The sequence below is a fragment of the Podarcis erhardii genome, assembly GCF_964252035.2.
Source record: "Podarcis erhardii genome assembly, chromosome: 2".
Taxonomy (NCBI): Eukaryota; Metazoa; Chordata; class Lepidosauria; order Squamata; family Lacertidae; genus Podarcis; species Podarcis erhardii.
In genome coordinates, this window is record NC_138498.1 from 109322361 (window position 1) to 109344958 (window position 22598).

At 46.3% G+C, this 22598-nt stretch overlaps 2 protein-coding genes across 2 annotated transcripts in view; both read right to left on the reverse strand.

The window, feature by feature from the left end:
- Positions 1-692: 692 nt before the first annotated feature.
- LOC309336915 (zinc finger protein RFP-like) lies at positions 693-20760 on the reverse strand. The gene is made up of 7 exons (XM_081853423.1): positions 20212-20760; positions 12443-12538; positions 10989-11219; positions 8405-8427; positions 7897-8021; positions 6070-6126; positions 693-3698 (listed from the first exon to the last, which is right to left on the reverse strand). Exons 1-7 carry the CDS (start codon positions 20629-20631, stop codon positions 3181-3183), a joined length of 1470 nt encoding a protein of 489 aa, XP_081709549.1. The 5' UTR covers positions 20632-20760; the 3' UTR covers positions 693-3180.
- LOC309337058 (uncharacterized protein) overlaps positions 7434-22598 on the reverse strand; it is a 64649-nt gene continuing 49484 nt past the window's right edge. Inside the window, exon 3 of the transcript XR_014154096.1 lies at positions 7434-7473. The gene's annotated coding sequence lies outside the window, so the exon portion shown is untranslated. The remainder of the gene's footprint in view (positions 7474-22598) is intronic.

Here is a 22598-nt window from a genome sequence, read left to right on the forward strand (position 1 = left end):
CAAAATGCGACCCGCGCAGTCGCGTGTTACGTTCTATTCAGGATGTGAACAGGGCTCCAGAACGGATCCCGTTCGCATCCAGAGGTACCACTGTATTATTAGGGAATATATAACAGAACACTTTGACAAACTGAAATTCTATTTTTTTAAAGACAATTATTCTTTATTTTAATTAACTAAAAGGAAAAAAAGATGAATAATTATGTATTTGTGCAATGTATTTATTCTCACATTGAGATAATTTACTTCAACACCACTTAAAATGTGTTATTTACCTCTATCACGACTCCTCTTACTCTCTTTTTCTCTGAATTGAAAAGCCCCAAATTCTGAACCTTTTTTTCATAGGGAAGTGGCCTACATATGATAATCACACATTATGACCCATACATCAGAACAATTTCACAGCAGAGATCACTGTAGTAAACCTGTGGCCCGCGAGATGTTGCTGAACTACAACTCCCACAGCCTCAGCCACCACGACCAAAGATCAGGGACGAGGAGAGTTGTTGTCCAGCAACATTTGAAGGGACACACAGGTGTCCCCCCCCCGCCCCCGCTCTGGTCTAGTTGATAAGTAGATTGAGGAAAGGTGTAGTGAGGTTCTTTAAAAGCTATTACACAGGGCTTTTTTCAGGTGGAATACACCTATTACACAAGAAACAAACAAAAAAACAACAACCACAAGAATCTTCTCTGTTCACAAAAGGAATTTTAATGCAATGACACAACAATTTTCTGGATCAAAATATATGCAAATCTGTTGAACCTTAACAAAAAAGAAACACATCTTCCAAAAGTGCAGATGTGTCAGCGTGGGAGCCATTTATAAATCACTTAACAGTGCAATCCTATACATGATTACTAAGAAGCAAGTCTTATGCTCGAGAGGAGTTACTCCCAGGTAAGTGCGTAAGAAGTGGAGCCATAATCCAGCAAATCCCCCTTAATCCTGTTTTGTCGCAGTGAAAACAAAGGACCTAAAAACAACCTAAAAGCAAAGACTCCGATTCATCTGGTTTATGGATTGAAGCTGTGGCTGCTTTGGTAAACCTGAACTAGGCCAGATTAGCCACTGTGCTGTTCTCACAAGGAATCCCGATGGTGGGAATGGATATTTCCAAATTCTGTTGTGGAAAATCTACAAATTCCCAGGATTCTGGAAAGCCATAACCATTTAACTATGCAGTGAAAATATAGCCAAGGACTACTCCGTACATCCCTCCTTACTTTTCTGGGTTCATCCATCAAGGTAGGGAACTCCTACTGCATTTTAATATTTGCATCTTTCAAGTCTTCATTCTATTTCAATGCTGTATGTTATCAATTTTGAACATAACTAAGATGCCAGGATGTCCCGCACACATCCAGACCAAGGGGGACAAGTGACTGGGATTTCAGTAATTAGCAAAGCACTCATTTACATAAGCTCCTAAGGTGCAAGCGTTATACATACCACTTTCCGCTAACTAGCTGCCAAGAAAGGGGATTCCGACTAAACATTGGGAATAACTTTCTGGCAGGAAGAGTTGTTTGACAGTGGAACAGACTCCCAGAAGAGATGGTGAACTCTCCTTCCCTGGAGGCTATTAAGCAGAGTTTGGGTGGTCATTGTGTCTTGAATGACTGAGTTGACATTCCTGCATTGCAGGGGCTTGGACTAGATTGCAATACTACAATTCTATGATCTCCAGCGTGCCAGTGACATGGAAAAAGGGAAAGCCTTCCTTTTTAAGAAACAAATAACAATAAAATAAATGGGGTAGGATAAGTGCTCATATGCTGAAGTGGTACAGCAGCATCTGTTGCATAAACTCGTAATAAGAAGCGTGTGAAAGGTTGTCCGATAGTGTGGACATGGGAGAAGCAGATGTTGCATTGGTCAGCACTGCTGATGCGAGTGGCCACCCACTGGATGCAGTGCAGGTAAGTCAAACACAGCCACGTTCCTTAGAGCAGGTATCTTCAACCTTTTCAGCCCCAGGACCCAATTTTCACTGCAACATACATTTGGGGACCCACTTCTTAATCTTTAACCGTATATTGGCATGGAGGTAGTGCTCCTTTTGCGACCCACCTTAGATAGGGCCGCAACCCACCAGCTGAAGACCAGCGCCACAGAGCACACTTCTGTTAGCCATAAGCTTGCTAAGCAAAGCATCTTGTTTTCCAAGTGACAGAAGTACTGCTGCCTGAGAGTTGGGAGGGAAAGCATTCCTGCAGCACAGACAGTGCCCTGAGGGAAGATGTCTGGATTGCAGGGAACAAACAAGTGTGTATTTCATAAACTCCTATACATATGCAAGGTCCGGTTTATGACTGGACTAAACTATCGTTTATTAAACCGTGGCTGAGCATTATGTGTGAACCCTACAGAAAGCCTTAATAGTGTGTTTACTGTCAACAAACCACAATCTAAAAGCAGAGCTTGCTGCTGGCTTATGAAACTCGGTTTGTTTTGACTATGGCTTCCTATTGAATGTGAACCCAGCACACTCTTCCTTAACTGTGAACTGTTTGGCCATTCCACCCCAGACACTCACCAAGCTTCAAAGGAATGAGGCAAGAGCAACTAGCAAACAAACCAAACTCTGGAGAAACAAACCAGGGTTTGTCTGTCTATGAGGCAACTTGCAATTAACTCATGGCTTGTTAAGCAAACCATAGCTTAAATCCAGAGTGGGAACCTGTGGCCCTTGAGATGTCAGACTTTGACTCCTATCAGCCCCAGCCAACAAGATCAGTGGGGAGGATGGTGAGAATGCAAGTTAAGTAGAAATATGAAGGCTAGCTGAGATAATACAATATAAAAGTGTATAGAAATGTATTTATAATATTCAGCCTGCACTTAAATGTTTCTTATGATGCAAAATGCTCTTTCTCCCTCTCTAGAATTACGTGAACTTAGAAGTTGTTTTCTTTTAAATTAAAATGGTTTGGGACAGGAAGGAACTTGCTCCTTTACTTATTTAAAAAACCGGATTTTGAGCCTAACTTTTAAGCTGTGAATAGAAGGAGCTTGCGCTCATGGAAGGGGCAACTCTTCTTCCACAAATGAAGGCTCCTTCTCTTCATGGAGTTAAATGAAAAATCTTTGCCAATTTCTGTGTTTCTGTACAAAATTATGAATGGAATGGAATTGCAGAAAGAAGCTGGACCAACATATCGCAGAGGCTGTTTTCAGGGGCACATTCTAAGCTCTGTAGTTAGGCCCCACAATTTAAAGAAAGGACAAATTCTCTCCCCACAGAAATTAGCTGACTGGAAAATAAAAAGGAGGGACATATAACCAGCGTCAAAAAATGCCACCCAACCCCTTTCATAATGCACAAATACCTGGATTTTCTCCGGGGCTTCATCTAGGGTCAGACGAGTCTCGGCTAAAGTGAAAGCCCTGTACTCACTCCCGCAGAGTCCCAAAGCCCAGACACCTTCATTGGGGCAAGTGACAACAGGTCCCTTCCTTATCACGGACTCTTTGACCACGCCAAGGGCCCAGTTCTGCCCATTACCCACCTCCACCTCCCAGTAATGTACCCCTGAGGAGAATCTCTCACTGCCCAGGAGAATCAGAGTGGAGTCAAATCTCTCAGGGTTGTTGGGCAGTGGCTGAACCATGTCTCCACGTTTCACGCTTTTCCTGTCTTCGCTCACTACAAGGAGGGGATGAGCTGTGTCGGGGTCGAGAGTAACGCTTACTGAGGGGAAACAGACAAACGGAAAACAATCAGAAGAGCTTGACAAAAAGGAAATACAGCTTTTTACAATCAGGTCCCGGAAAGCCCACTGCAAGCTAGAGCAGGGCCTCAAAAGAAATAAAAGGAAACAGAAGAATTAAAATTTAGACCATTTCATCTAATTGTTTTGGCTGCTCATTTAACTGTTTTAATGGTTACACTTTTTAATGAGCTTGTTTGATTATGGGTGTTTTTAATAAATTTTGATGGAATTGTTTTAAATGTGCATTTTAATTACAGTGGTACCTCGGGTTACATACGCTTCAGGTTACAGATTCCGCTAACCCAGAAATAGTACCTCGGGTTAAGAACTTTGCTTCAGGATGAGAACACAAATCGTGCTCCGGCGGCGTGGCAGCAACGGGAGGCCCCATTAGCTAAAGTGGTGCTTCAGGTTAAGAAAAGTTTCAGGTTAAGAATGGACCTCCGGAACGAATTAAGTAGTTAACCCGAGGTACCACTGTACCTGTGGATATTTGATTTCATACTTGTAAACTGCTTAAGCCAGTCTGGCTTGTTAGAGGTATTATCAATCAATCAATCAATCAATCAATCAATCAATCAATCAAGATGGAAAGAACAAAGTTGTTACTTTGTCAAGAGTGCTACAGTCTGGGCCCCAGTCTCCACTGACCTGAATGGCTACCAGTTCCATACAATAAGAAGCTGGTAAAAGCCCTGTGTCAGTTTGATGCAGCGGGGAACTGGCTATTTCCAGGCCATTAAAGAGTGCCAGACTGTTGTAATGGTTAGAGAAGGGTTTCCAAAACTTGGGTCTCCAGCTATTTTTGGACTACAATTCCCATCAGCCCACTGACCCTGTTAGCTAGGGATGATGGGAGTTGTAGTCCAAAAACAGCTGGAGACACAAGTTTGGGAAACACTGGTAGAGAATGGCTTGGGTGGGTGTTGCCCTTCAAATATTGCTGGACTACAACTCCCAGCATCCCTGGCTGTTGGCCACGCTGGCTGAGACTGATGGGAGCTGGAGTCCAGGAACATCTTGAGGGCAACACATTCCCCTGTCTTGTATTAACCAGTGTTAGATTAGGACTGAGAAGGCTTTGGCTCAAATCCTTGCTCAGCTATGAAGCTGAGAAGAGTTTGGGCCAGCATATCTAGGCCAATATTGTCTACTCTGACTAGTACCAGCAATCAGGCCAAGAGCTTTTGCAACATTTGCTACCTGATCTTTTAACGGGGCCTTTTCTGTGGTGGCTTTCCAGTTAAAATATTCTTCCTGGAGAAGCACTCTTGGCACCATCAATGTCTGATTGACTTTTGATTTTTAACTGGGAAGATGGTTGGCATTTCCTGTACTCATCCTTTAAGTAGGGTGGGTACGATTTGTCCCTTGAAATGTATTTCAGCTTTTGTTTATTGCTGTTTTAATGCCTGGTTTGTTATTTCTATTTTTACTGGGCAAGTCGCCCTGAGACACTCTAGTGCAAAAATGTGACCAACAAATAATAATTAGCAATATTAATAACTGGAGGTGCCTAGGACTGAATTTGACATGGACAGCATCTCATAAGTGAAGCATTTGTCTGGAAAATGATCTTCTGCCTAACTGCAGTCTCCTTTAATGGGATTGTGGCAGCAGCAATAGCAATGGGGAAGCCCAAGAATACAAAGCCTAGATGGAAAGGAATTGCTGAAAAAATTAATAGAAGTGGAATACAAAAAAGGAAGTGTAAGTATTTGATGTGTTTGTTTTGTTTTGTTAGTTTAATGTTAGTGTTTTGTTAGTGTAATGTAGTGGTGTATTGTATTGTATTGTATTGTATTGTATTGTATTGTATTGTATTGTATTGTATTGTATGGTGTGTTTTTTTCTGTAGTGTCTAAATTGTTGGAAAAGGTAATAAATATTATTTTAAAAAAAGAATACAAAGCCTCACTTTCTCCTACTCTAAAGTGGAAAGACCACTTATTAGAGGGGGGGGGCTAGGAAAAATCTCAGGGATCCCCAGATACATACTACACCCCCAAACTCCAGGTCCTAAGTCATGGACAAGAGCAACAATTTCTTATGTTTACTTTCCCTCACAATAAGGACTTGGGCTGTGTGTTGTCATGGCGACAGATTCCTTCCACCCTCTGAAGGCAAGGAAAGAAGGGGGGGAGCAAAGAGGGTTAGGTGACTGAAGCTGTTCAAGGCCCTCCCCTTTTCCTGCGAAATTATTGCTGTACAGGATGAAGCCATAAATACCACCATCCCTCACCATGCGAAGCCATTTCTCAGAGTTGGACAAGAGGCCCCAAATCAACATTGCTCTCAGCTTCTTAGAAAGTGACAATCCCGGTTTATTTCCAAAAAACCACAACTTACTCCTTTTAGCTGATGCTTCCATTGTCCTTGCTTTTGCCAATTCAGATATCATTGTCTCTAGAAAGAGAGAAGGGTTTAAGAATCAGGAATATTTACTCTTGCTACTAAATAAAGGTGAAGCATTAGATATGATCTCAGTAAGGAGGTGAGGAAAAGGCTGGTGGTGCAAGAGATGGAATTATTTTATGTAATGTCACTTCAGTGGGGAAACTGGGTAGGCTGTGAGAGCTACAAAATCTGGTACTTAAGAGTGGTGCTTAAGCATGCCTATTGCCATAGTTCTTTTTCAAGTTTCTAGCCCTCATGGATGCAAGACAACTGCTTCAGGGGAAATATGCAGTAGCGCTCTGGTGAAAAGTCAGAAACCACAAAGCAGGTGAATCAGCAGAAGATGACCTGCCACAGAATGCTGATGGACATGCTCTAGCTACTGAGAGGAAAAAGGTGTATTACAGAATGTATTCTATAGGTAAAGGTAAAGGGACCCCTGACCATTAGGTCTAGTCGTGACCGACTCTGGGGTTGCGGTGCTCATCTCGCTTTATTGGCTGAGAGAGCCGGCGTACAGCTTCTGGGTCATGTGGCCAGCATGACTAAGCCGCTTCTGGTGAACCAGAGCAGCGCACGGAAACGCCGTTGACCTTCCCACCGGAGCGGTACCTATTTATCTACTTGCACTGGCATGCTTTCAAACTGCTAGGTTGGCAGGAATAGGGACCGAACAACAGGAGCTCACCCCATCGTGGGGATTCGAACTGCCGACCATCTGATCAGCAAGTCCTAGGCTCTGTGGTTTAACCCACAGTGCCACCTGCATCCGTTAAATAATGTGCATCAGTGTAGCTGCTATAAGTGGAGTGATAGGTGATCTGGCCAAGGGGGAAAGCTTGTGTATGCCCCAAAACAAGAGGACTCCTGTGTTATATGAGCTGTGAAAGGGGGCAAAGGTGCGAGTAATAAGCATGGTACTTAGGAAACACAGTGCTGAAGTGCTCTGCACAGCCCTTTCATGGCTCTTGCCTAAAAACTCCATTTCTGTTCTTCTTCTCTTCCCACCTCTCCACTGCTCTTACTCCTACCACATTACTTGCTTTCAACCAATCATATATTTAAAGGTAAAGTGACCCCTGACCATTAGGTCCAGTCGTGGCTGACTCTGGGGTTGCGGTGTTCATCTCGCTTTATTGGCCGAGGGAGCCGGCGTACAGCTTCCGGGTCATGTGGCCAGCATGACTAAACCGCTTCTGGCAAACCAGAGCAGCCCACGGAAACGCCATTTACCTTCCCGCTGGAGCGGTACCTATTTATCTATTGTACTTTGACGTGCTTTCAAACTGCTAGTTTGGCAGGAGCAGGGACCGAACAATGGGAGCTCACCCCGTCCCGGGGATTCGAACCGCCAACCTTCTGATTGGCAAGTCCTAGGCTCTGTGGTTTAACCCACAGTGCCACCCGCGTCCCTAATCATATATTTACTGGACATAAAATTGGTACTTTTTTCCCCAAGCAGAACCCACATTGCTCATGTCCACATGTCTGTGCACTGCATTGTTGGATCTGAAGACAAAAGGAAGTTGTATCCCACATAGCACTAAGTTAAAGTCACTTAGAAGTATACTTGCTCCACTGGTGAAATCTTTCGCACCAGCAGAATGCACAAGCAGGTTCCTGTTAACTGTGTTGCAGAACAGATCATGCAATTTGCACAATTTGCACTAGTGGACAGAGAACATTAGATGCGGCCCACAGTACGGAAATTCAGCCCAAAGTTTGGAGATTCTTGTGTATTTTACACGGTCCTAAGCTATCATTTGTCCTTCTCTGTACCTCGACATTTCTCCAGTGCCTCCTTGATAACAATATTTTTCAGACTGAAATGCCCAAGCTTCTTTTCCAGCTCAGTCGGAGAGGAAGCAATTTCTGCCATCTGTGAAATCTGTCCTTCTTTACATCTAGAATGGGAAACATGAAAGAGTTACATTGTGGTCCCAGCATTTTCCATACTATCAGAGCATTTAAGAGCTGCAAGCCCCCTTTCCCAAACTGCAATGTTGTGATGTTACAGAATGTTCGTAAACATTCTAACTTCTGCTGGGAAAGTTCCACCGCATATGGAATGTGGAAAGCTTGTTTTGATGTAGGACTCCTATGCCACAAAAGGGTAAGCTTTGCACATACGGCCCTGGGACAGGAAGGGGAGAAAATGTGGAATTACTGTGTTTGGAGGGCCAAAGAGGCAGGGATAAGCTAGGTTTTGATTAGAATGGATTTGAGGAAAGCTTTCTCAGTTTTTCCCACGCCGATAAAAAGTGAGATTTGCAAAAGTGTTACCTACCTGCTCAAAATGTTCCTGATGTCCTGGAGGCAAGGGAAGAAAAGAAAAAGAAGATCATTCTCACATTTATTATGCCATAAATATTGGCTGAAAGGCTTAGAAATTAGGGAGCAAATGGAAAGAGCATGACTCCAAAAATATTTGTTATAGAATAAGTATTTAAAATCCACTTCTGCCACAAGAGTCACTGGGTATTCTTGTTAAGGCCTCGGAGTTTCAGTCTCCTGGCCAAATAAAAAGGGACTTAACTTGCAAGGTTGTAAAGCAGAATGAGGAACTTGTGGGCATTAAATTAAATGCAGGGCAGGGGAAAGGAAGTGCTTCTTCACACAGCTCATAGAAAACAATGGTACTCCCTTAAGGTTACCAGATTTTTTTCAAAGAATTTTTTTAAAAAGAAGCAATATCTTCTCTTCTATATTCTCCTCTGCCTTCCTCTAGGCCCCGGCCTGCTCTCTTGAAGCGCTAGCTGCCATGGAGTAGGCTCGGGTCAGGCCGGGGCTTGGTCAAGTGCCCTTGCCCTCCTGATGCTCTCCTACCTCTCCTCAGCGGTGGTGGTGGCAGCAAGGTCAGGGCTCCCCTCTTTTTTCTCTTTCCTCTTTCTCTCTCTTCCTTCTCCTCTCCTCCTTCTCCCTGCGTCGGCTCCGGGGTTTTCCTGGCCCCAGAGCACCATTGGACAGTCAGCCGGGTGGCAAGGCGCTCCCGCTCCCAGCTCGATTTGGGTTGCGGGGGTGTATGTCAGCGGTTCCCCCCATTGATGCGCCGGACATCCCCAGCCCCCCCTTGGCAGCGGCAGTCTCAGCACCCTGGAGCCAGCCTGGTAGCGCAGTTGGCTCTGGCTGGCTTCAGGAGCAGCTGCTGCGTGGCACCCGCCATTTCGCCTCACCGGAAGTCCCCATAAGATGTGTTTTGTGCCGTTGAACCAATCATGCAACATTCATTCCCTACTAATAAATCTACAACACTTAAAATATAAACCCAGGGACATTAAATTAAATCTGGGACATTGCAGGGACGGATTTTGTCCGGGGACAGATTTATAAATCCAGGGACTGCCCCCGGGAAACAGGGACATCCACTAACCATATACTCCCTCCCACAGGGCACAGTGATGGAGTTAAAAGAAGATTAGACAAATTTATGGAGAACAAGGCTACCAATGCCTACCAGCCTACTGCCAGAGGCATCATGCCCCTGGGTGCCAATTGCTGGGAGCTGCAGGTGCGCAGAGTTGCGCTGATGTCTGGCACTGAACAACAGCCTCCCATGGCTACTTTCTGGAGGTAGGAGTGGAAACACTTAAGCACACTGCCCAAAATGCTGACCTCCCCGAGAGTCAGTGGTTCCCAACCTTTTTTTGGCCATGCCCAACCTAGGCATCTCTAAAATCCTGATTGCCCACCCTTGCCCCCCGGTGACATATAATTCTTATTATTCAAAAAGTGAACTCCTATTCACATGGAGGAAGCCTAAAAGGCCATTAACTTGGTCTAAACAAGCTCAAATTGCCCCCCTTAAAAATCAAATTTCCCCCCTTAAAAATGGAATATGCACAAATAGCGAAGCTGACCGGGGAAACCCGAAACCAGCGTGATCAAGCTTTCCAAAAAGAAGGGAGTAAATTTATACAATATTTGAAAGAAAATTGCAAGCAATTAACAACACTATCAGGATTGACTTAAGAAGACTTGTAATGTTTATGATTTATACCTTTTTATGTTTATTTAAAATGTAAAAAATTGAAATGGATGAAATGTAAGGAGGAAGAGGTACAAATGCAATGAAATAGATAGGAATTATGGTAGCCATAAGGCTGGGGGGGGGGCGGGAGTCGACCAGCTCAAACGAGCAAAAATTTATTGTGAGCAATATGGATGTGTTTATATATTATGAAATGGAAACTTAATAAAATATTATTAAAAAATCAAAATCAAATTGCCCCATTGTGGGGTGTGTGCCTCACGCTGGGAACCACGGCTCTAGAAGGATACCATGGTCAGCAGTATCCAAAAACCATTGAGCGATCAAGGAGAATGAGCAGGAATTTGTTTCAAAATGGGAGATTTTCAAAGAATATTTGAAAAATAAATATAGTAGTTAAATTCTGTTGCAGCATTCGAGGAACTTCAGTAATAGTTGCAAGGTAGATATAAGAAATTAGATACATTAAGAAAAAGTTTAATATAATAAAAGTGTGTGTTGGCAATAAGTAATATGAAATCGAAATATGGAATAGACGGGAGGTTGGGTCTTTAGTGTTAAGACCAATATATGCTTTATTGTTTGTTAAAAAAATTATGTGTCTATGGTTATTCTTCTGTGTAATTTGGTATTTGTGTTTTTTCTTTTTCCTGCTGTATCAATAAAATTTTTAAAAAATAAATATATAAAAAAAGGAGAACGAGCAGGGTTGCAGTCCTCAAATCCCTCTCCTAGCAAATGTCACAGACCAAGGAAGTTTCAGTGCATGCAACACAAATAAAACAAGGTATGGCACCTCTTTTCTTTCCAGGTGGCTGTTTCTGCACTTTTGGCTTTAGCGCTGAAACCCAGGAGAGGCAAGAAGCCCTCCAGAGAATCTCACCTGCAGGAATTCACTGGCAGGCTGTTGGCACTTGTTCTCAACTTCGCTGATCAAGGCATCAAGGCGATCAATCTCCCCTGAGAACCTGCCGGATTCCACGTCTCTCCTGTGCACGATCTCCTTGTCAAACTTCTTCAGCATGATAACCAGGAAGCGCTCAATTTTTTCCATGAACTCGTGGATCTGATTAAATTCAGACTCCACCTTCTGCTTCTCACTTTGTACATCATCCTGTAAGGAGCAGGAGAAGGGCCAGCTGGGATGGTGAAACAGCACAAGGAAGCGGACATACAAATATCCCTGATGCTCTCACATTGGTACCCTAACCAGGGTTGGGAACTTGCTCAAAGGAATATAACGTAAGGCAGTTTCCATTGTTTCAGAGAGTCAGACTATTGGTTAGACTAGTAATAATAATAATAATAATAATAATAATAACTACAATAATTTATTTGTACCCCGCCCATCTGGCTGGGCTTCCCCAGCCACTCTGGGCGGCTTCCAAAAAAATATTAAAATACTGTAATACATCAAACATTAAAAGCTTCCCTAAGCAGGGCTGCCTTCAGGTGTCTTCTAAAAGTCTGGTAGTTGTTGTTCTCTTTGACATCTGGTGGGAGGGCATTCCACAGGGCGGGTGCCACTACCGAGAAGGCCCACTGCCTGCTTCCCTCTAACTCGGCTTCTCGCAGTGAGGGAACTGCCAAAAGGCCCTCGGTGCTGTACCTCAGTGTCTGGGCAGAACAATGGGGGTGGAGACGCTCCTTCAGATATACTGGACCGAGGCCGTTTAGGGCTTTAAAGGTCAGCACCAACACTTTGAATTGTGCTCGGAAACATACTGGGAGCCAATGTAGGTCTTTCAATGTAGCTCAACATTGTCCACACTGACCAGCAGTTGGGTCTCTGGCATTTCAGCCAGGGGACATACTGGAGATGAAAGATCTTCTGTACCACTGTGCTAAATGTACCAAATCGCTGGAAATGACAGGTTCAGTCTAACTGAATCATAGGTACAAACAGACTGAAGAGATAATGGTTCATGACATGTAAGAGAAATTTGATCCAGTTTATTAAGGCACCTGCCTCCTTCAACACCAGAAGAAACAGTCTTCTCTTTCTCCAGTGATGTGGTGCAGAGCTTTTCCCCCAGTGCTTTTTTCACCACAGGGGAAAAAAACAACCTGTTTTATAAGTTCATTCGTAACAATGAACGCGTGCCATTTGCAAATACAAACATTAGGCAACCTGGGAAGTTTCAAAGTTTTCAGCTTTGTTTACTAAACACAGCTGAAACAGACTTGCTAAGTTAGACCACTCTCTTGGGTTTTCCACAGTGAACTGAAAATCTTCTGATGCAAATTACCCTAATTTGCAATTCAAAACTTTCTAGAAAACACAATTTCAATCCAATTTCCTTCACCTCCTGGTCCTTCTTGTAGAGAAGCTCTCACCTGATCAGCCTGCCTTCTGCACTCCAGGTCTTCTTTTAATTCCTTCAGCTTCTCCCTCCGTTCTGTCAGAACTTTCACGTGGGCGGCAACTTGTTTCTGACAAAAGATAAATCTGAAAGTAATGTACATACCCTTTTTCTCATGTATGTTGTGGTAAGTCACTTAGCTTTCTGCTTAGCCAACTTACTTCCCCCTAGCGCAGAGTACTCCAGCCATTTTTTTAAATTATGGTATGGCTTCAGCATACTCGGGAATCAAAAGTCTTGTGTCTCTTGTAGGGAATGTATACTTTTGGGGGGCATTCTGCAATTTCCATTTTAGGAAGATCATTCTAAATGCTATTCAAATGATGGCCTATAAGCCATAAGGCATGTCATGTACAGTTGTGCCTTTTCGAACAGTTTAGTTCTCAAACGTTTTGGCTCCCGAACATTGCAAACCTGGAAGTGACTGTTCCGGTTCGTGAACTATTTTTGGAAGCCTAACGTCCGACGGGGTTTCTAATTAGCTGCAGGAGCTTCCTGCAGCCAATCAGAACCCATGCTTTGGTTTCCGAACATTTTGGAAGTTGACAGGACTTCCAGAATGGATTCCATTGGACTTCCAAGGTACAACTGTATTTGCTTGTTGTGTCTGATTCTCCAGCTGTCACTGGAGGACACTGGAGGACAGGGAGGACTCTCCTGTATGTGAGTGTCTGAGGGCCCTGCTCCTTCCTGCCACTCACCATCTGGCCTGGGGCGGGGCCTGAAGCCTCATAAAGGACTGCTGGACTCTGCTGCCCGGGAGGACTCTCCTGCATGTGAGTGTCTGAGGGCCCTGCTCCTTCCTGCCACTCACCATCTGGCCTGGGGCGGGGCCTGAAGCCTCATAAAGGACTGCTGGACTCTGCTGCCCGGGAGGACTCTCCTGTATGTGAGTGTCTGAGGGCCCTGCTCCTTCCTGCCACTCACCATCTGGCCTGGGGCAGGGCCTGAAGCCTCATAAAGGACTGCTGGACTCTGCTGCCCGGGAGGACTCTCCTGTGTGAGTGTATGGGGTCCTGCTCCTTCCTGCCACTCACCATCTGGCCTGGGGCAGGGCCTGACGGGCCTCACTAGAACAGTTGCTGTTACTGCCGGAGGGGTGCAGAGTGCTTTTAAAATGTTTTAAAATTTTTATTTTGAATTTTCTGTATGTGGGGGGGGGGTGCGGTGGATGTTTATTGGGCCTGGGAATTTGTTTGATTTTATGTTTTTGTAATTTTTGTAATTTTTATTGTTTTTTGTTTATATTGTCTTATTTGTGTTTTTTTTGTTTGTTTGTTTGTTTCTTAAAGGGGTTATTTTGTTCTTAAGGGGAGGGGTCAGGGCTGCCGGGGAATGGGCCCCAGCCCACAAAATGGCTGGGATATGCTTCACAGGGGGGAATGCACTGGGACAACCGATCTCAGTGATCACGGGTAGGAGGAGGAGTTACGCTAAGACCAGACCATGTCATTACAGAGGAGGCAGGTTTAGTCGTTGTCTGAGGACTATCCCTGCCTCTGGGTCTGGTCCTGACCGGATGAATACTAGAATCAGCAAGGGATACCCACATGACCTGAAAGTGTTGCTGTGCAATGCCAGGTCAATGATTCATAAGACCACTGCCATCCATGACTTGATCATGGATGGAGGACTTGACCTGGCATGTGTAACAGAGACTTGGTTGGATGAAGCAGATGGGCCTGTCCTTGCCGCTGCTTGTCCACCAGGTTTCTCTTACGCACAGCAACCCAGGTCATGTGGGCGGGGAGGGGGGGGTTGCAGTGATTTTTAGGAAGTCATTAGTTTGCACCAGGCGTCCTATTGGGAAGACCCAGTTTTCTGAGTGCATGTTCTGGAAGTTGGGCAATAGGGGCAGTACAGGATTCCTTTTGGTGTACCGACCTCCCCGCTGCACCAAGGATTCCCTGCCCGAGCTGCTTCAGGTCGTGGCGGATGTTCTCCTGGAGACACCTAGCTTGGTCATCCTAGGGGATTTTAACATCCATGCCGACACGACCTTACAAGGGGCCGCTCGGGACTTCGTGGAAAGCATGGCCTCCATGGGGCTGTCCCTTAATAAGTCTGGCCCAACCCATAGCCGCGGACATGCCTTGGACCTGGTGTTTACCTCTACGGATGTTGGTGATCTGACACTAAGTAAAAGCGAAACGAAAGAAGTGCCATGGTCAGATCACTTCCTGGTGCAACTGGACTTCTCTGCGACCCATCCCCTCTGCAGGGAGGTGGGACCGATTTGGATGGTCCGCCCCCGCCACTTAATGGATCCAAATGGTTTCCAGAGAGTGGTTGGGGATGCTTTATCCCATGTTGATGGCCTTTCAGCCGATTCCCTGGTGGCCCGCTGGAATGCGGAGTTAACCAGGGCTATCGACTGTCTGGCTCCGAAGCACCCTCTCCGATTGCATGAAGCCCGGAGAGCCCCGTGGTTTTCCATGGATCTGAGGGCAATGAAACAATCGTTGAGACGGCTAGAGCGCCGGTGGCGGATAACTCATTCTGAATCTGACCGGACACGGGTTAGAGCTCAACGTCGAGCCTACCAAGTGGCGATAGCGACGGCGAAGAAGACTTTCTTCACCGCCTCTATTGCATCTGCAGAAAACAGCAGCAGGAGACTCTTTCAGGTGGTTCACAATTTAGCGGAACCACCTGTAACATCGGGGCCCAGTACGGGCCACATGTTCTCCTGCAATGATTTTGCAAATTTTTTTGCAGATAAAATCGCTCAGATTCGGGAAGAAGTAGACTCCACCGTGGGAGCAGGGCCGGGGCGGGAGAGTGCTAGAGTCCTGTCTGGTCAAGTTGTGTGGGATCAATTTCAATCTGTTACCTCCGAGGATGTGGACAGGCTGCTTGGACGAGTGAAGCCAACCACCTGTCTCCTGGATCCTTGCCCATCCTGGCTTATAAAAGCTAGCCGGGAAGGACTGGGCGATGGGCTTCGTGGGGTGGTGAATGCTTCCCTCCGTGAGGGAGCCTTCCCAGACCCGCTGAAAGAGGCGGTTATTAAACCGCTTCTTAAAAAACCATCTTTAGATGCGGCCACGATGGCCAATTATCGCCCAGTCTCAAACCTCCCATTCTTGGGCAAGGTGATTGAGCGAGTGGTTGCTGAACAACTCCAGGCACGCCTGGAAGAAGCGGACCATTTGGATCCCTTCCAGTCGGGATTCAGGCCTCATCATGGGACTGAAACTGCCTTGGTCGCACTGGTTGATGATCTCCGGCGGGCTAGGGACAAAGGTGAGAGCTGTTTCCTAGTTCTGCTGGATCTCTCAGCGGCGTTTGATACCATCGACCATGACATCCTTCTGGACCGTCTTGAGGGGCTGGGAGCTGGGGGCACTGTCATACAGTGGTTCCGCTCCTTCCTCCTGGGCCGTGTTCAGAAAGTGGTGGTGGGGGATGAGTGTTCAGACCCCTGGCCGCTCACTTGTGGGGTGCCTCAGGGTTCTGTCCTCTCCCCCATGCTTTTCAACATCTACATGCAGCCGCTGGGAGGGATCATCAGGAGGTTTGGGCTGGGTGTTCATCAGTATGCAGATGATACCCAGCTCTACCTCTCTTTTAAATCAGAACCAGTGAAGGCGGTAAAGGTCCTGTGTGAGTGTCTGGAGGCGGTTGGAGGATGGATGGCGGCTAACAGATTGAGGTTGAATCCTGACAAGACAGAAGTACTGTTTTGGGGGGACAGGAGGCGGGCAGGTGTGGAGGATTCCCTGGTCCTGAATGGGGTAACTGTGCCCCTGAAGGACCAGGTGCGCAGCCTGGGAGTCATTTTGGACTCACAGCTGTCCATGGAGGCACAGGTCAAATCTGTATCCAGGGCAGCTGTTTACCAGCTCCATCTGGTACGTAGGCTGAGACCCTATCTGCCTGCGGACTGTCTCGCCAGAGTGGTACATGCTCTGGTTATCTCCCGCTTGGACTACTGCAATGCGCTCTACGTGGGGCTACCTTTGAAGGTGACCCGGAAACTACAACTAATACAGAATGCGGCAGCTAGACTGGTGACTGGGAGCGGCCGCCGAGACCATATAACACCGGTCTTGAAAGACCTACATTGGCTCCCAGTACGTTTCCGAGCACAATTCAAAGTGTTGGTGCTGACCTTTAAAGCCCTAAATGGCCTCGGTCCAGTATATCTGAAGGAGCGTCTCTTCCCCCATCGTTCTGCCCGGACACTGAGGTCCAGCTCCGAGGGCCTTCTGGCGGTTCCCTCACTGCGAGAGGCCAAGTTGCAGGGAACCAGGCAGAGGGCCTTCTCGGTGGTGGCGCCCGCCCTGTGGAATGCCCTCCCATCGGATGTCAAGGCGATGGACAACTACCTGACATTCAGAAGACATCTGAAGGCAGCCCTGTTCAGGGAAGTTTTTAATATGTGACATTTTAGTGTATTTTTTATCTCTGTTGGAAGCCGCCCAGAGTTGCTGGGGAAACCCAGCCAGATGGGCGGGGTACAAATAATAAATTATTATTATATTATTATTATTACTGATCTGCCCCAAACTCCACACAAATTTCAGGCTTATCACTAGTCAATTATTTTCAAAATGGATTAATTTTTGAAAAGAATTCCAGCTCAGCTTTCCACCAGACAAGGCTGTATAGTGGTACCTCGGGTTACATACGCTTCAGGTTACCATAAGGCAGTTTCCCATCTTCCCTTACCATAAGGCAGTTTCCCATCTTCCCTATACAGGGGTACCTCAGGTTACATACGCTTCAGGTTACAGACTCCGCTAACCCAGAAATAGTGCTTCAGGTTAAGAACTTTGCTTCAGGATGAGAACAGAAATCACGCAGCGGCAGCAGGAGGCCCCATTAGCTAAAGTGGTGCTTCAGGTTAAGAACAGTTTCAGGTTAAGAATGGACCTCCGGAACAAATTAAGTACTTAACCTGAGGTACCACTGTATAGAAATTTTATAAAGGGGGGGGGGAGAGAGATGTAAGAAATCAAACAGTGTAATCAGCTGTTTAACACACCAAAACAACCCATACTAACTGTGCACTTTAAGTCTCAGAACTGACGTATGTACACCAGACGAAGAAGAAATAGGACAAAACAGCAAGAAACAAACTGGGAAGTGAAGTTGTCTTTGGCCTGAAATGTTCTGTTCCTTGATCCCTTTCAGAGGATCTGTCAAAAACTAGGAAGACTGAATGTTACAGAGGGAGCTGTGCATCCTGTCTAGAGAATCTTCCACCCCCTCCATGTTTTTCAGTTGGAAGGGACCCATGTTAAGGAAATGGTTTGTTATGTGTAAGCTGGACATAAAAGGATTTATCTCTTCGCCTCACCCCCCCTCCCCAAGTGAAGCTAAGTGGAGTATGAAACTGCAGCTGGTGATCTCTCTTATCTTGTACCAGTGTGATTCATCACATCCTTGGATAAGTGAATCTCCCACTCTCATTCCTCTGAACACAGAACTGGGAGAAAGGTGATGATTTGCCTTCGCAAATGCAAAACACTGAACAAGACTGTTACCAGGGGAAAGAGGAGACTGGAAATTGCTTGCTATGAGAGAGACCCGAGACAGATCTGAGTCACAGAGTCTCAAGAGTAAACAGCTAGCCCAGCCGTGGTTCTCAAAGCTTTTTCGCTGGGCCACGCTTGCAGAATAAAAATTTCCTTACACCACACCTAATTTTCTATTTGGTAAGAAAAATACTGGGAAACAAAAAAGAAACAACTCCTAGCAGTGCTTGATTTGTATCACAGAGCACAACTAGTTTATAATAGAATCACATGACAGAAGTCAGAAGATAGAAGTCAGCGCTCAGGAAAACAAATCCAGAAACGAAGAACGACAAAGAATCTAATAGCAGCTTAAAGCAGGTTTGGGGAAACTTTGGCCCTCCAGATGTTGCGGAACTACAGCTCCCATCTCCCCTAGCCATAGATTGCCATTCTGCAACATCTGGAGGGTCAAAGGTTCCCAAAACCTGCCTTAATTATTTCACAAGCTTTCGTGGACCACGTCAGCAGATGGCCAGAGAGAAATTCTCACGTGTCCTGTGTGGGGACGAGTGAAGGATTCTGAGGTCGGACCTGACCAAGCAGGCCCAGGCCGTAGTTTTCAAGAAGTCATGAATGTTATTAATTTGGTCATCTTTCAGGCGCCCAAGACCCTTCCTGGTTTTTCTGCAACACATCCAAGCATGCTCCCCACCCCACAAACTTTACTTCTACCTGCATATCATTCCCATCTAGCTGTGGGTGCTCCGGTAAGAACAAAAAAACATGCTAAGCAGAAGCCTCAAGGCTGCCCGGCGCCTGGTGTGCATGACTAAGCAGAGGATCGCCATAGAAACCATGAGTTGGAAGGGACCCTGAGGACAATCTAGCCCAGTGGAGTCCAAACTTTTTTCAAAGAGGGCCAGATTTGATGAAGTGAAGGGCCGTGTGAGGGCCAACTAAAGTTGTTGGCCTTATTTTTAGGGTTGAAGTTGCTTTTTTTAGGATTTAAGTTGTTGAGGGTTTTTTAGGATTTTACCCCAGGAAATAAACTGCCACGGGGAGGGGGGGCGGATTGAACCAACCAACGGGCCAGATTAGGCCCCCGAAATGGACTTTGGACATGCCTGATCTAGCCCAACCCCCTGGCCATAACAGAATAATCATTGAATTTTAATATTTTGTTGGAAGCCGCACAGAGTGGATGGGGAAACCCAGCCAGATGAGCAGGGTATATTATTATTATATTACACTAGTACCTCGGGTTACAAACGCTTCAGGTTACAGACTCTGCTAACCCAGAAATAGTACCTCGGGTTAAGAACTTTGCTTCAGGATGAGAACAGAAATTGCGTGGCGGTGGCAGCGGGAGGCCCCATTAGCTAAAGTGGTACCTCAGGTTAAGAACAGTTTCAGGTTAAGAGGTTCCACTGTAAATCCATTCTCATTTGGAAGGTATTTTTGAAAAGTATTGCAAAGTATCAAAAAGCGCATTCCGTGTGCATATATTTTAGATCCTTTAATAAGGATAATAATAATTTATTACTTATACAGTGGTGCCTCACAAGACGAAATTAATTCGTTCCGTGAGTCTCTTCGTCTTGCAGTTTTTTCGTCTTGCGAAGCACCCCTATTAGTGGCTTAGCGCTATTAGCGGCTTAGCGCCTATTAGCGGCTTAGCGCCTATTAGCGGCTTAGAAAAAGGGGGGAAAGGGAAAAAACTCGCAAGACTCGCAAGACGTTTTTGTCTTGCGAAGCAAGCTCATAGGGAAATTCGTCTTGCGAAGCACCTCAAAAGATGGAAAACTCTTTCGTCTAGTGAGTTTTTCATCTTGCGATGCATTCGTCTTGCGGGGCACCACTGTACCCGCCCATTCTTAACCCGAGGTACCACTGTATTATTATTATTATTATGGGGAACAGGGCGGTGGGCTGCTTTTGCCTCCCCATTTTTGCATCCAATTAAGTTCTTAACCCGCGGTACCACTGTATTATTATGATTATTATTATGGGGAACAGGGCGGTGGGCTGCTTTTGCCTCCCCATTTTTGCATCCAATTAAGTTCTTAACCCGAGGTACCACTGTATTATTATGATTATTATTATGGGGAACAGGGCGGTGGGCTGCTTTTGCCTCCCCATTTCTCCCCATTTTTGCCTCCAATTAAGTTCTTAACCCGAGGTACCACTGTATTATTATGATTATTATTATGGGGAAGAGGGCGGTGGGCTGCTTCTGCCGCCCCCCCGCCAGCCAGCCAGCCAGCCAGCCGGCCGTCACCTTATAGTCCTGCGCCGCCTCCTCGATGGGGAGCATGGGGTGGGCTTTGTGCGCCCGGGACTCCCTGCAGATGACGCAGACGGGCGTCTCGTCCTCCTCGCAGAAGAGCTTGAGGGGCTCCTGGTGCTTCTCGCACAGCCGCTGGCCGGCCAGCGTGGCGGCCGCGTCCAGCCGCAGCCGCTTGGCCACCTCCACCACGTTGCCCAGCTCCCGGTTGGGCCTGAAGCTCCTCTTGCGCGACCAGCGGCGGCACTGCGGGCACGAGGTGGTCTCGGCGTCCGCCTTGCCCCAGCACTGCGCGATGCAGGCCTGGCAGAAGTTGTGGCCGCACTCGATGGACACGGGCTCCTTGAAGTAGCTCAGGCAGATGGAGCAGGTGATCTCCCGCTGCAGAGTTTCCAGGGGGCTCTCGGTGGCCATGGCTGCCCGGCGACGGCAGGAGGAGGAGGAGGAGGAGGAGGAGAAAGGGGGCGGCCCGTGGGGGGGGGAAGGCTGGGGAGGCTCCACGTGGCTTCCTGCGGGAGCCGCATTGGCTGCGCGGGGGCCGGAGACCCGGGCAAAACATTGCGCAAGGAGGGGGCGGGGAGGGGGAAAGGACTCCTCCTCCACCCCCACCCACCGCCGCACTCGGATGCTGGACCACAACTCCCAGCATCCCTGAGCATCGGCCGTGCTGAGCAGGGGCTGATGGGAGCTGGAGTTCAGCAAATGCGCTTTAAAAATGCGCAATTTTCCAAAAATGCGCTTACGTTACGCCTCTGCAGTGCCGGATTTACGTATCAGCTAAGCAAGCTATATAGCTTAGAGCCCCACTCTCTTGGGAGACCACAAAAAATTTGAAGGGGAAAAAACCTGGATGTACATTTCCAAAATATAAGATAAAAAACAAATGAAATAAAATCTGCATACAGCAGCAGTGTTTTGCATTGTGTAGGCTCCTGGGATGTAAGTGATGGGCCCCACCTGCTGGCCTGCTCCCTAAAATATCACCTGTTTGCTCATTCATATATACAGGTGAAACTCGGAAAATTAGAATATCGCGGAAAAGTTCGTTTATTTCAGTAATTCAGCTTAAAAGGTTAATTTGGGGTTTTCATCAGCTGTATGCCACGATCATCACAATTATAACAAATAAAAGCTTGACATATCTCGCTTTGCATGTCATGAGTCTATCTCATATATTAGTTTCACCTTTTAAGTTGAATTACTGAAATAAATGAACTTTTCCACGATATTCTAATTTTCCGAGCTTCACCTGTATAGGGTGCCTGCACTCTGCATGGACTGGTTGCATGGCAACATGTGCAATTGGCTTTAGATACCTATTAGGTCCATAAATTACCACACAGCCTATATCCAACACAACGAACAGCGACGATTTGTTTTTGACAAAGGACAGCTGGACATATAAAGAGCTCCAATACCTTCATTAGCTTAGGGCCTTATCAAACCTAAATCTGGCCCTGTTCCTCTGCGAAATTGCTTTGAACTGACTGAGGCTGCTCAAGAGTCTATCAAAGCTCATGTTCTTATAGTCAGTGCTTTTTTTCAGGGGGGGGGGCGCATACCCCTAAACATTTTCTGAATCCTTGTACTTTTGTCCATTTACTGTCTTTATTTCCCCCAATTTGAACTATAACACGGTGAGTTCCTTGAATCAAAAAGAGAGTACCCCCTAAACATTTTTTAAGAAAAAAAAAGCACTGCTTATAGATGACAAAGACATGACTTTTAAGTTCCTGATTGCTTTGCAAATCGGTCCGTAGAGCATGGGGCTCTTGGAATCATCACAGAATAGACTCATAGAATTGTAGAGTTGGAAGGGGTCCCCTAGGTCATCTAGTCCAACCCCCTGCCATGCAGGGATGTCTTAATCTCAGGGTTGTGGGTTCAAGCCCCAATACTGGACAGAAGATTCCTGCATTTTAGGGGGTTGGACTAGAGCTACAGTTCCCTGTGAAGAGAGTTCGATTGTTAAACCACTCTGAGAATCGTAGCTCAGTAAGGGGAATAGGGGCCTCGGAACAACTCTCAGCACCCTTAACAAACTGCAGCCCCCAGAATGTTTTTTGCGGGGGGAGCCATGATGGTTTAAAGTGGTATCACATGTGCTTTAAATGCATGGTGTGAATGTGGTCCAAGAACCTGTAACCATGTTGTTCCAGTGCTCTGTCTGGAGCTGAAGAGCATCAGGCCAGGAGCAAGCGATCAATGTTGCTTGAGGAGCTTGGTCTACTCATGAGGCATAGCCCTCTACCCCTCCAGAGACCTTGGCCTTCAGGCAGGGACTCTGGCATCAGGCAGTGGAATGGGCTTGCGCCCATAGTAGCTGCTGCTCTTTGGGGCTTGGAAGTGGCTCAGTTTCCATCTCTAATTCTGAGCCAGGG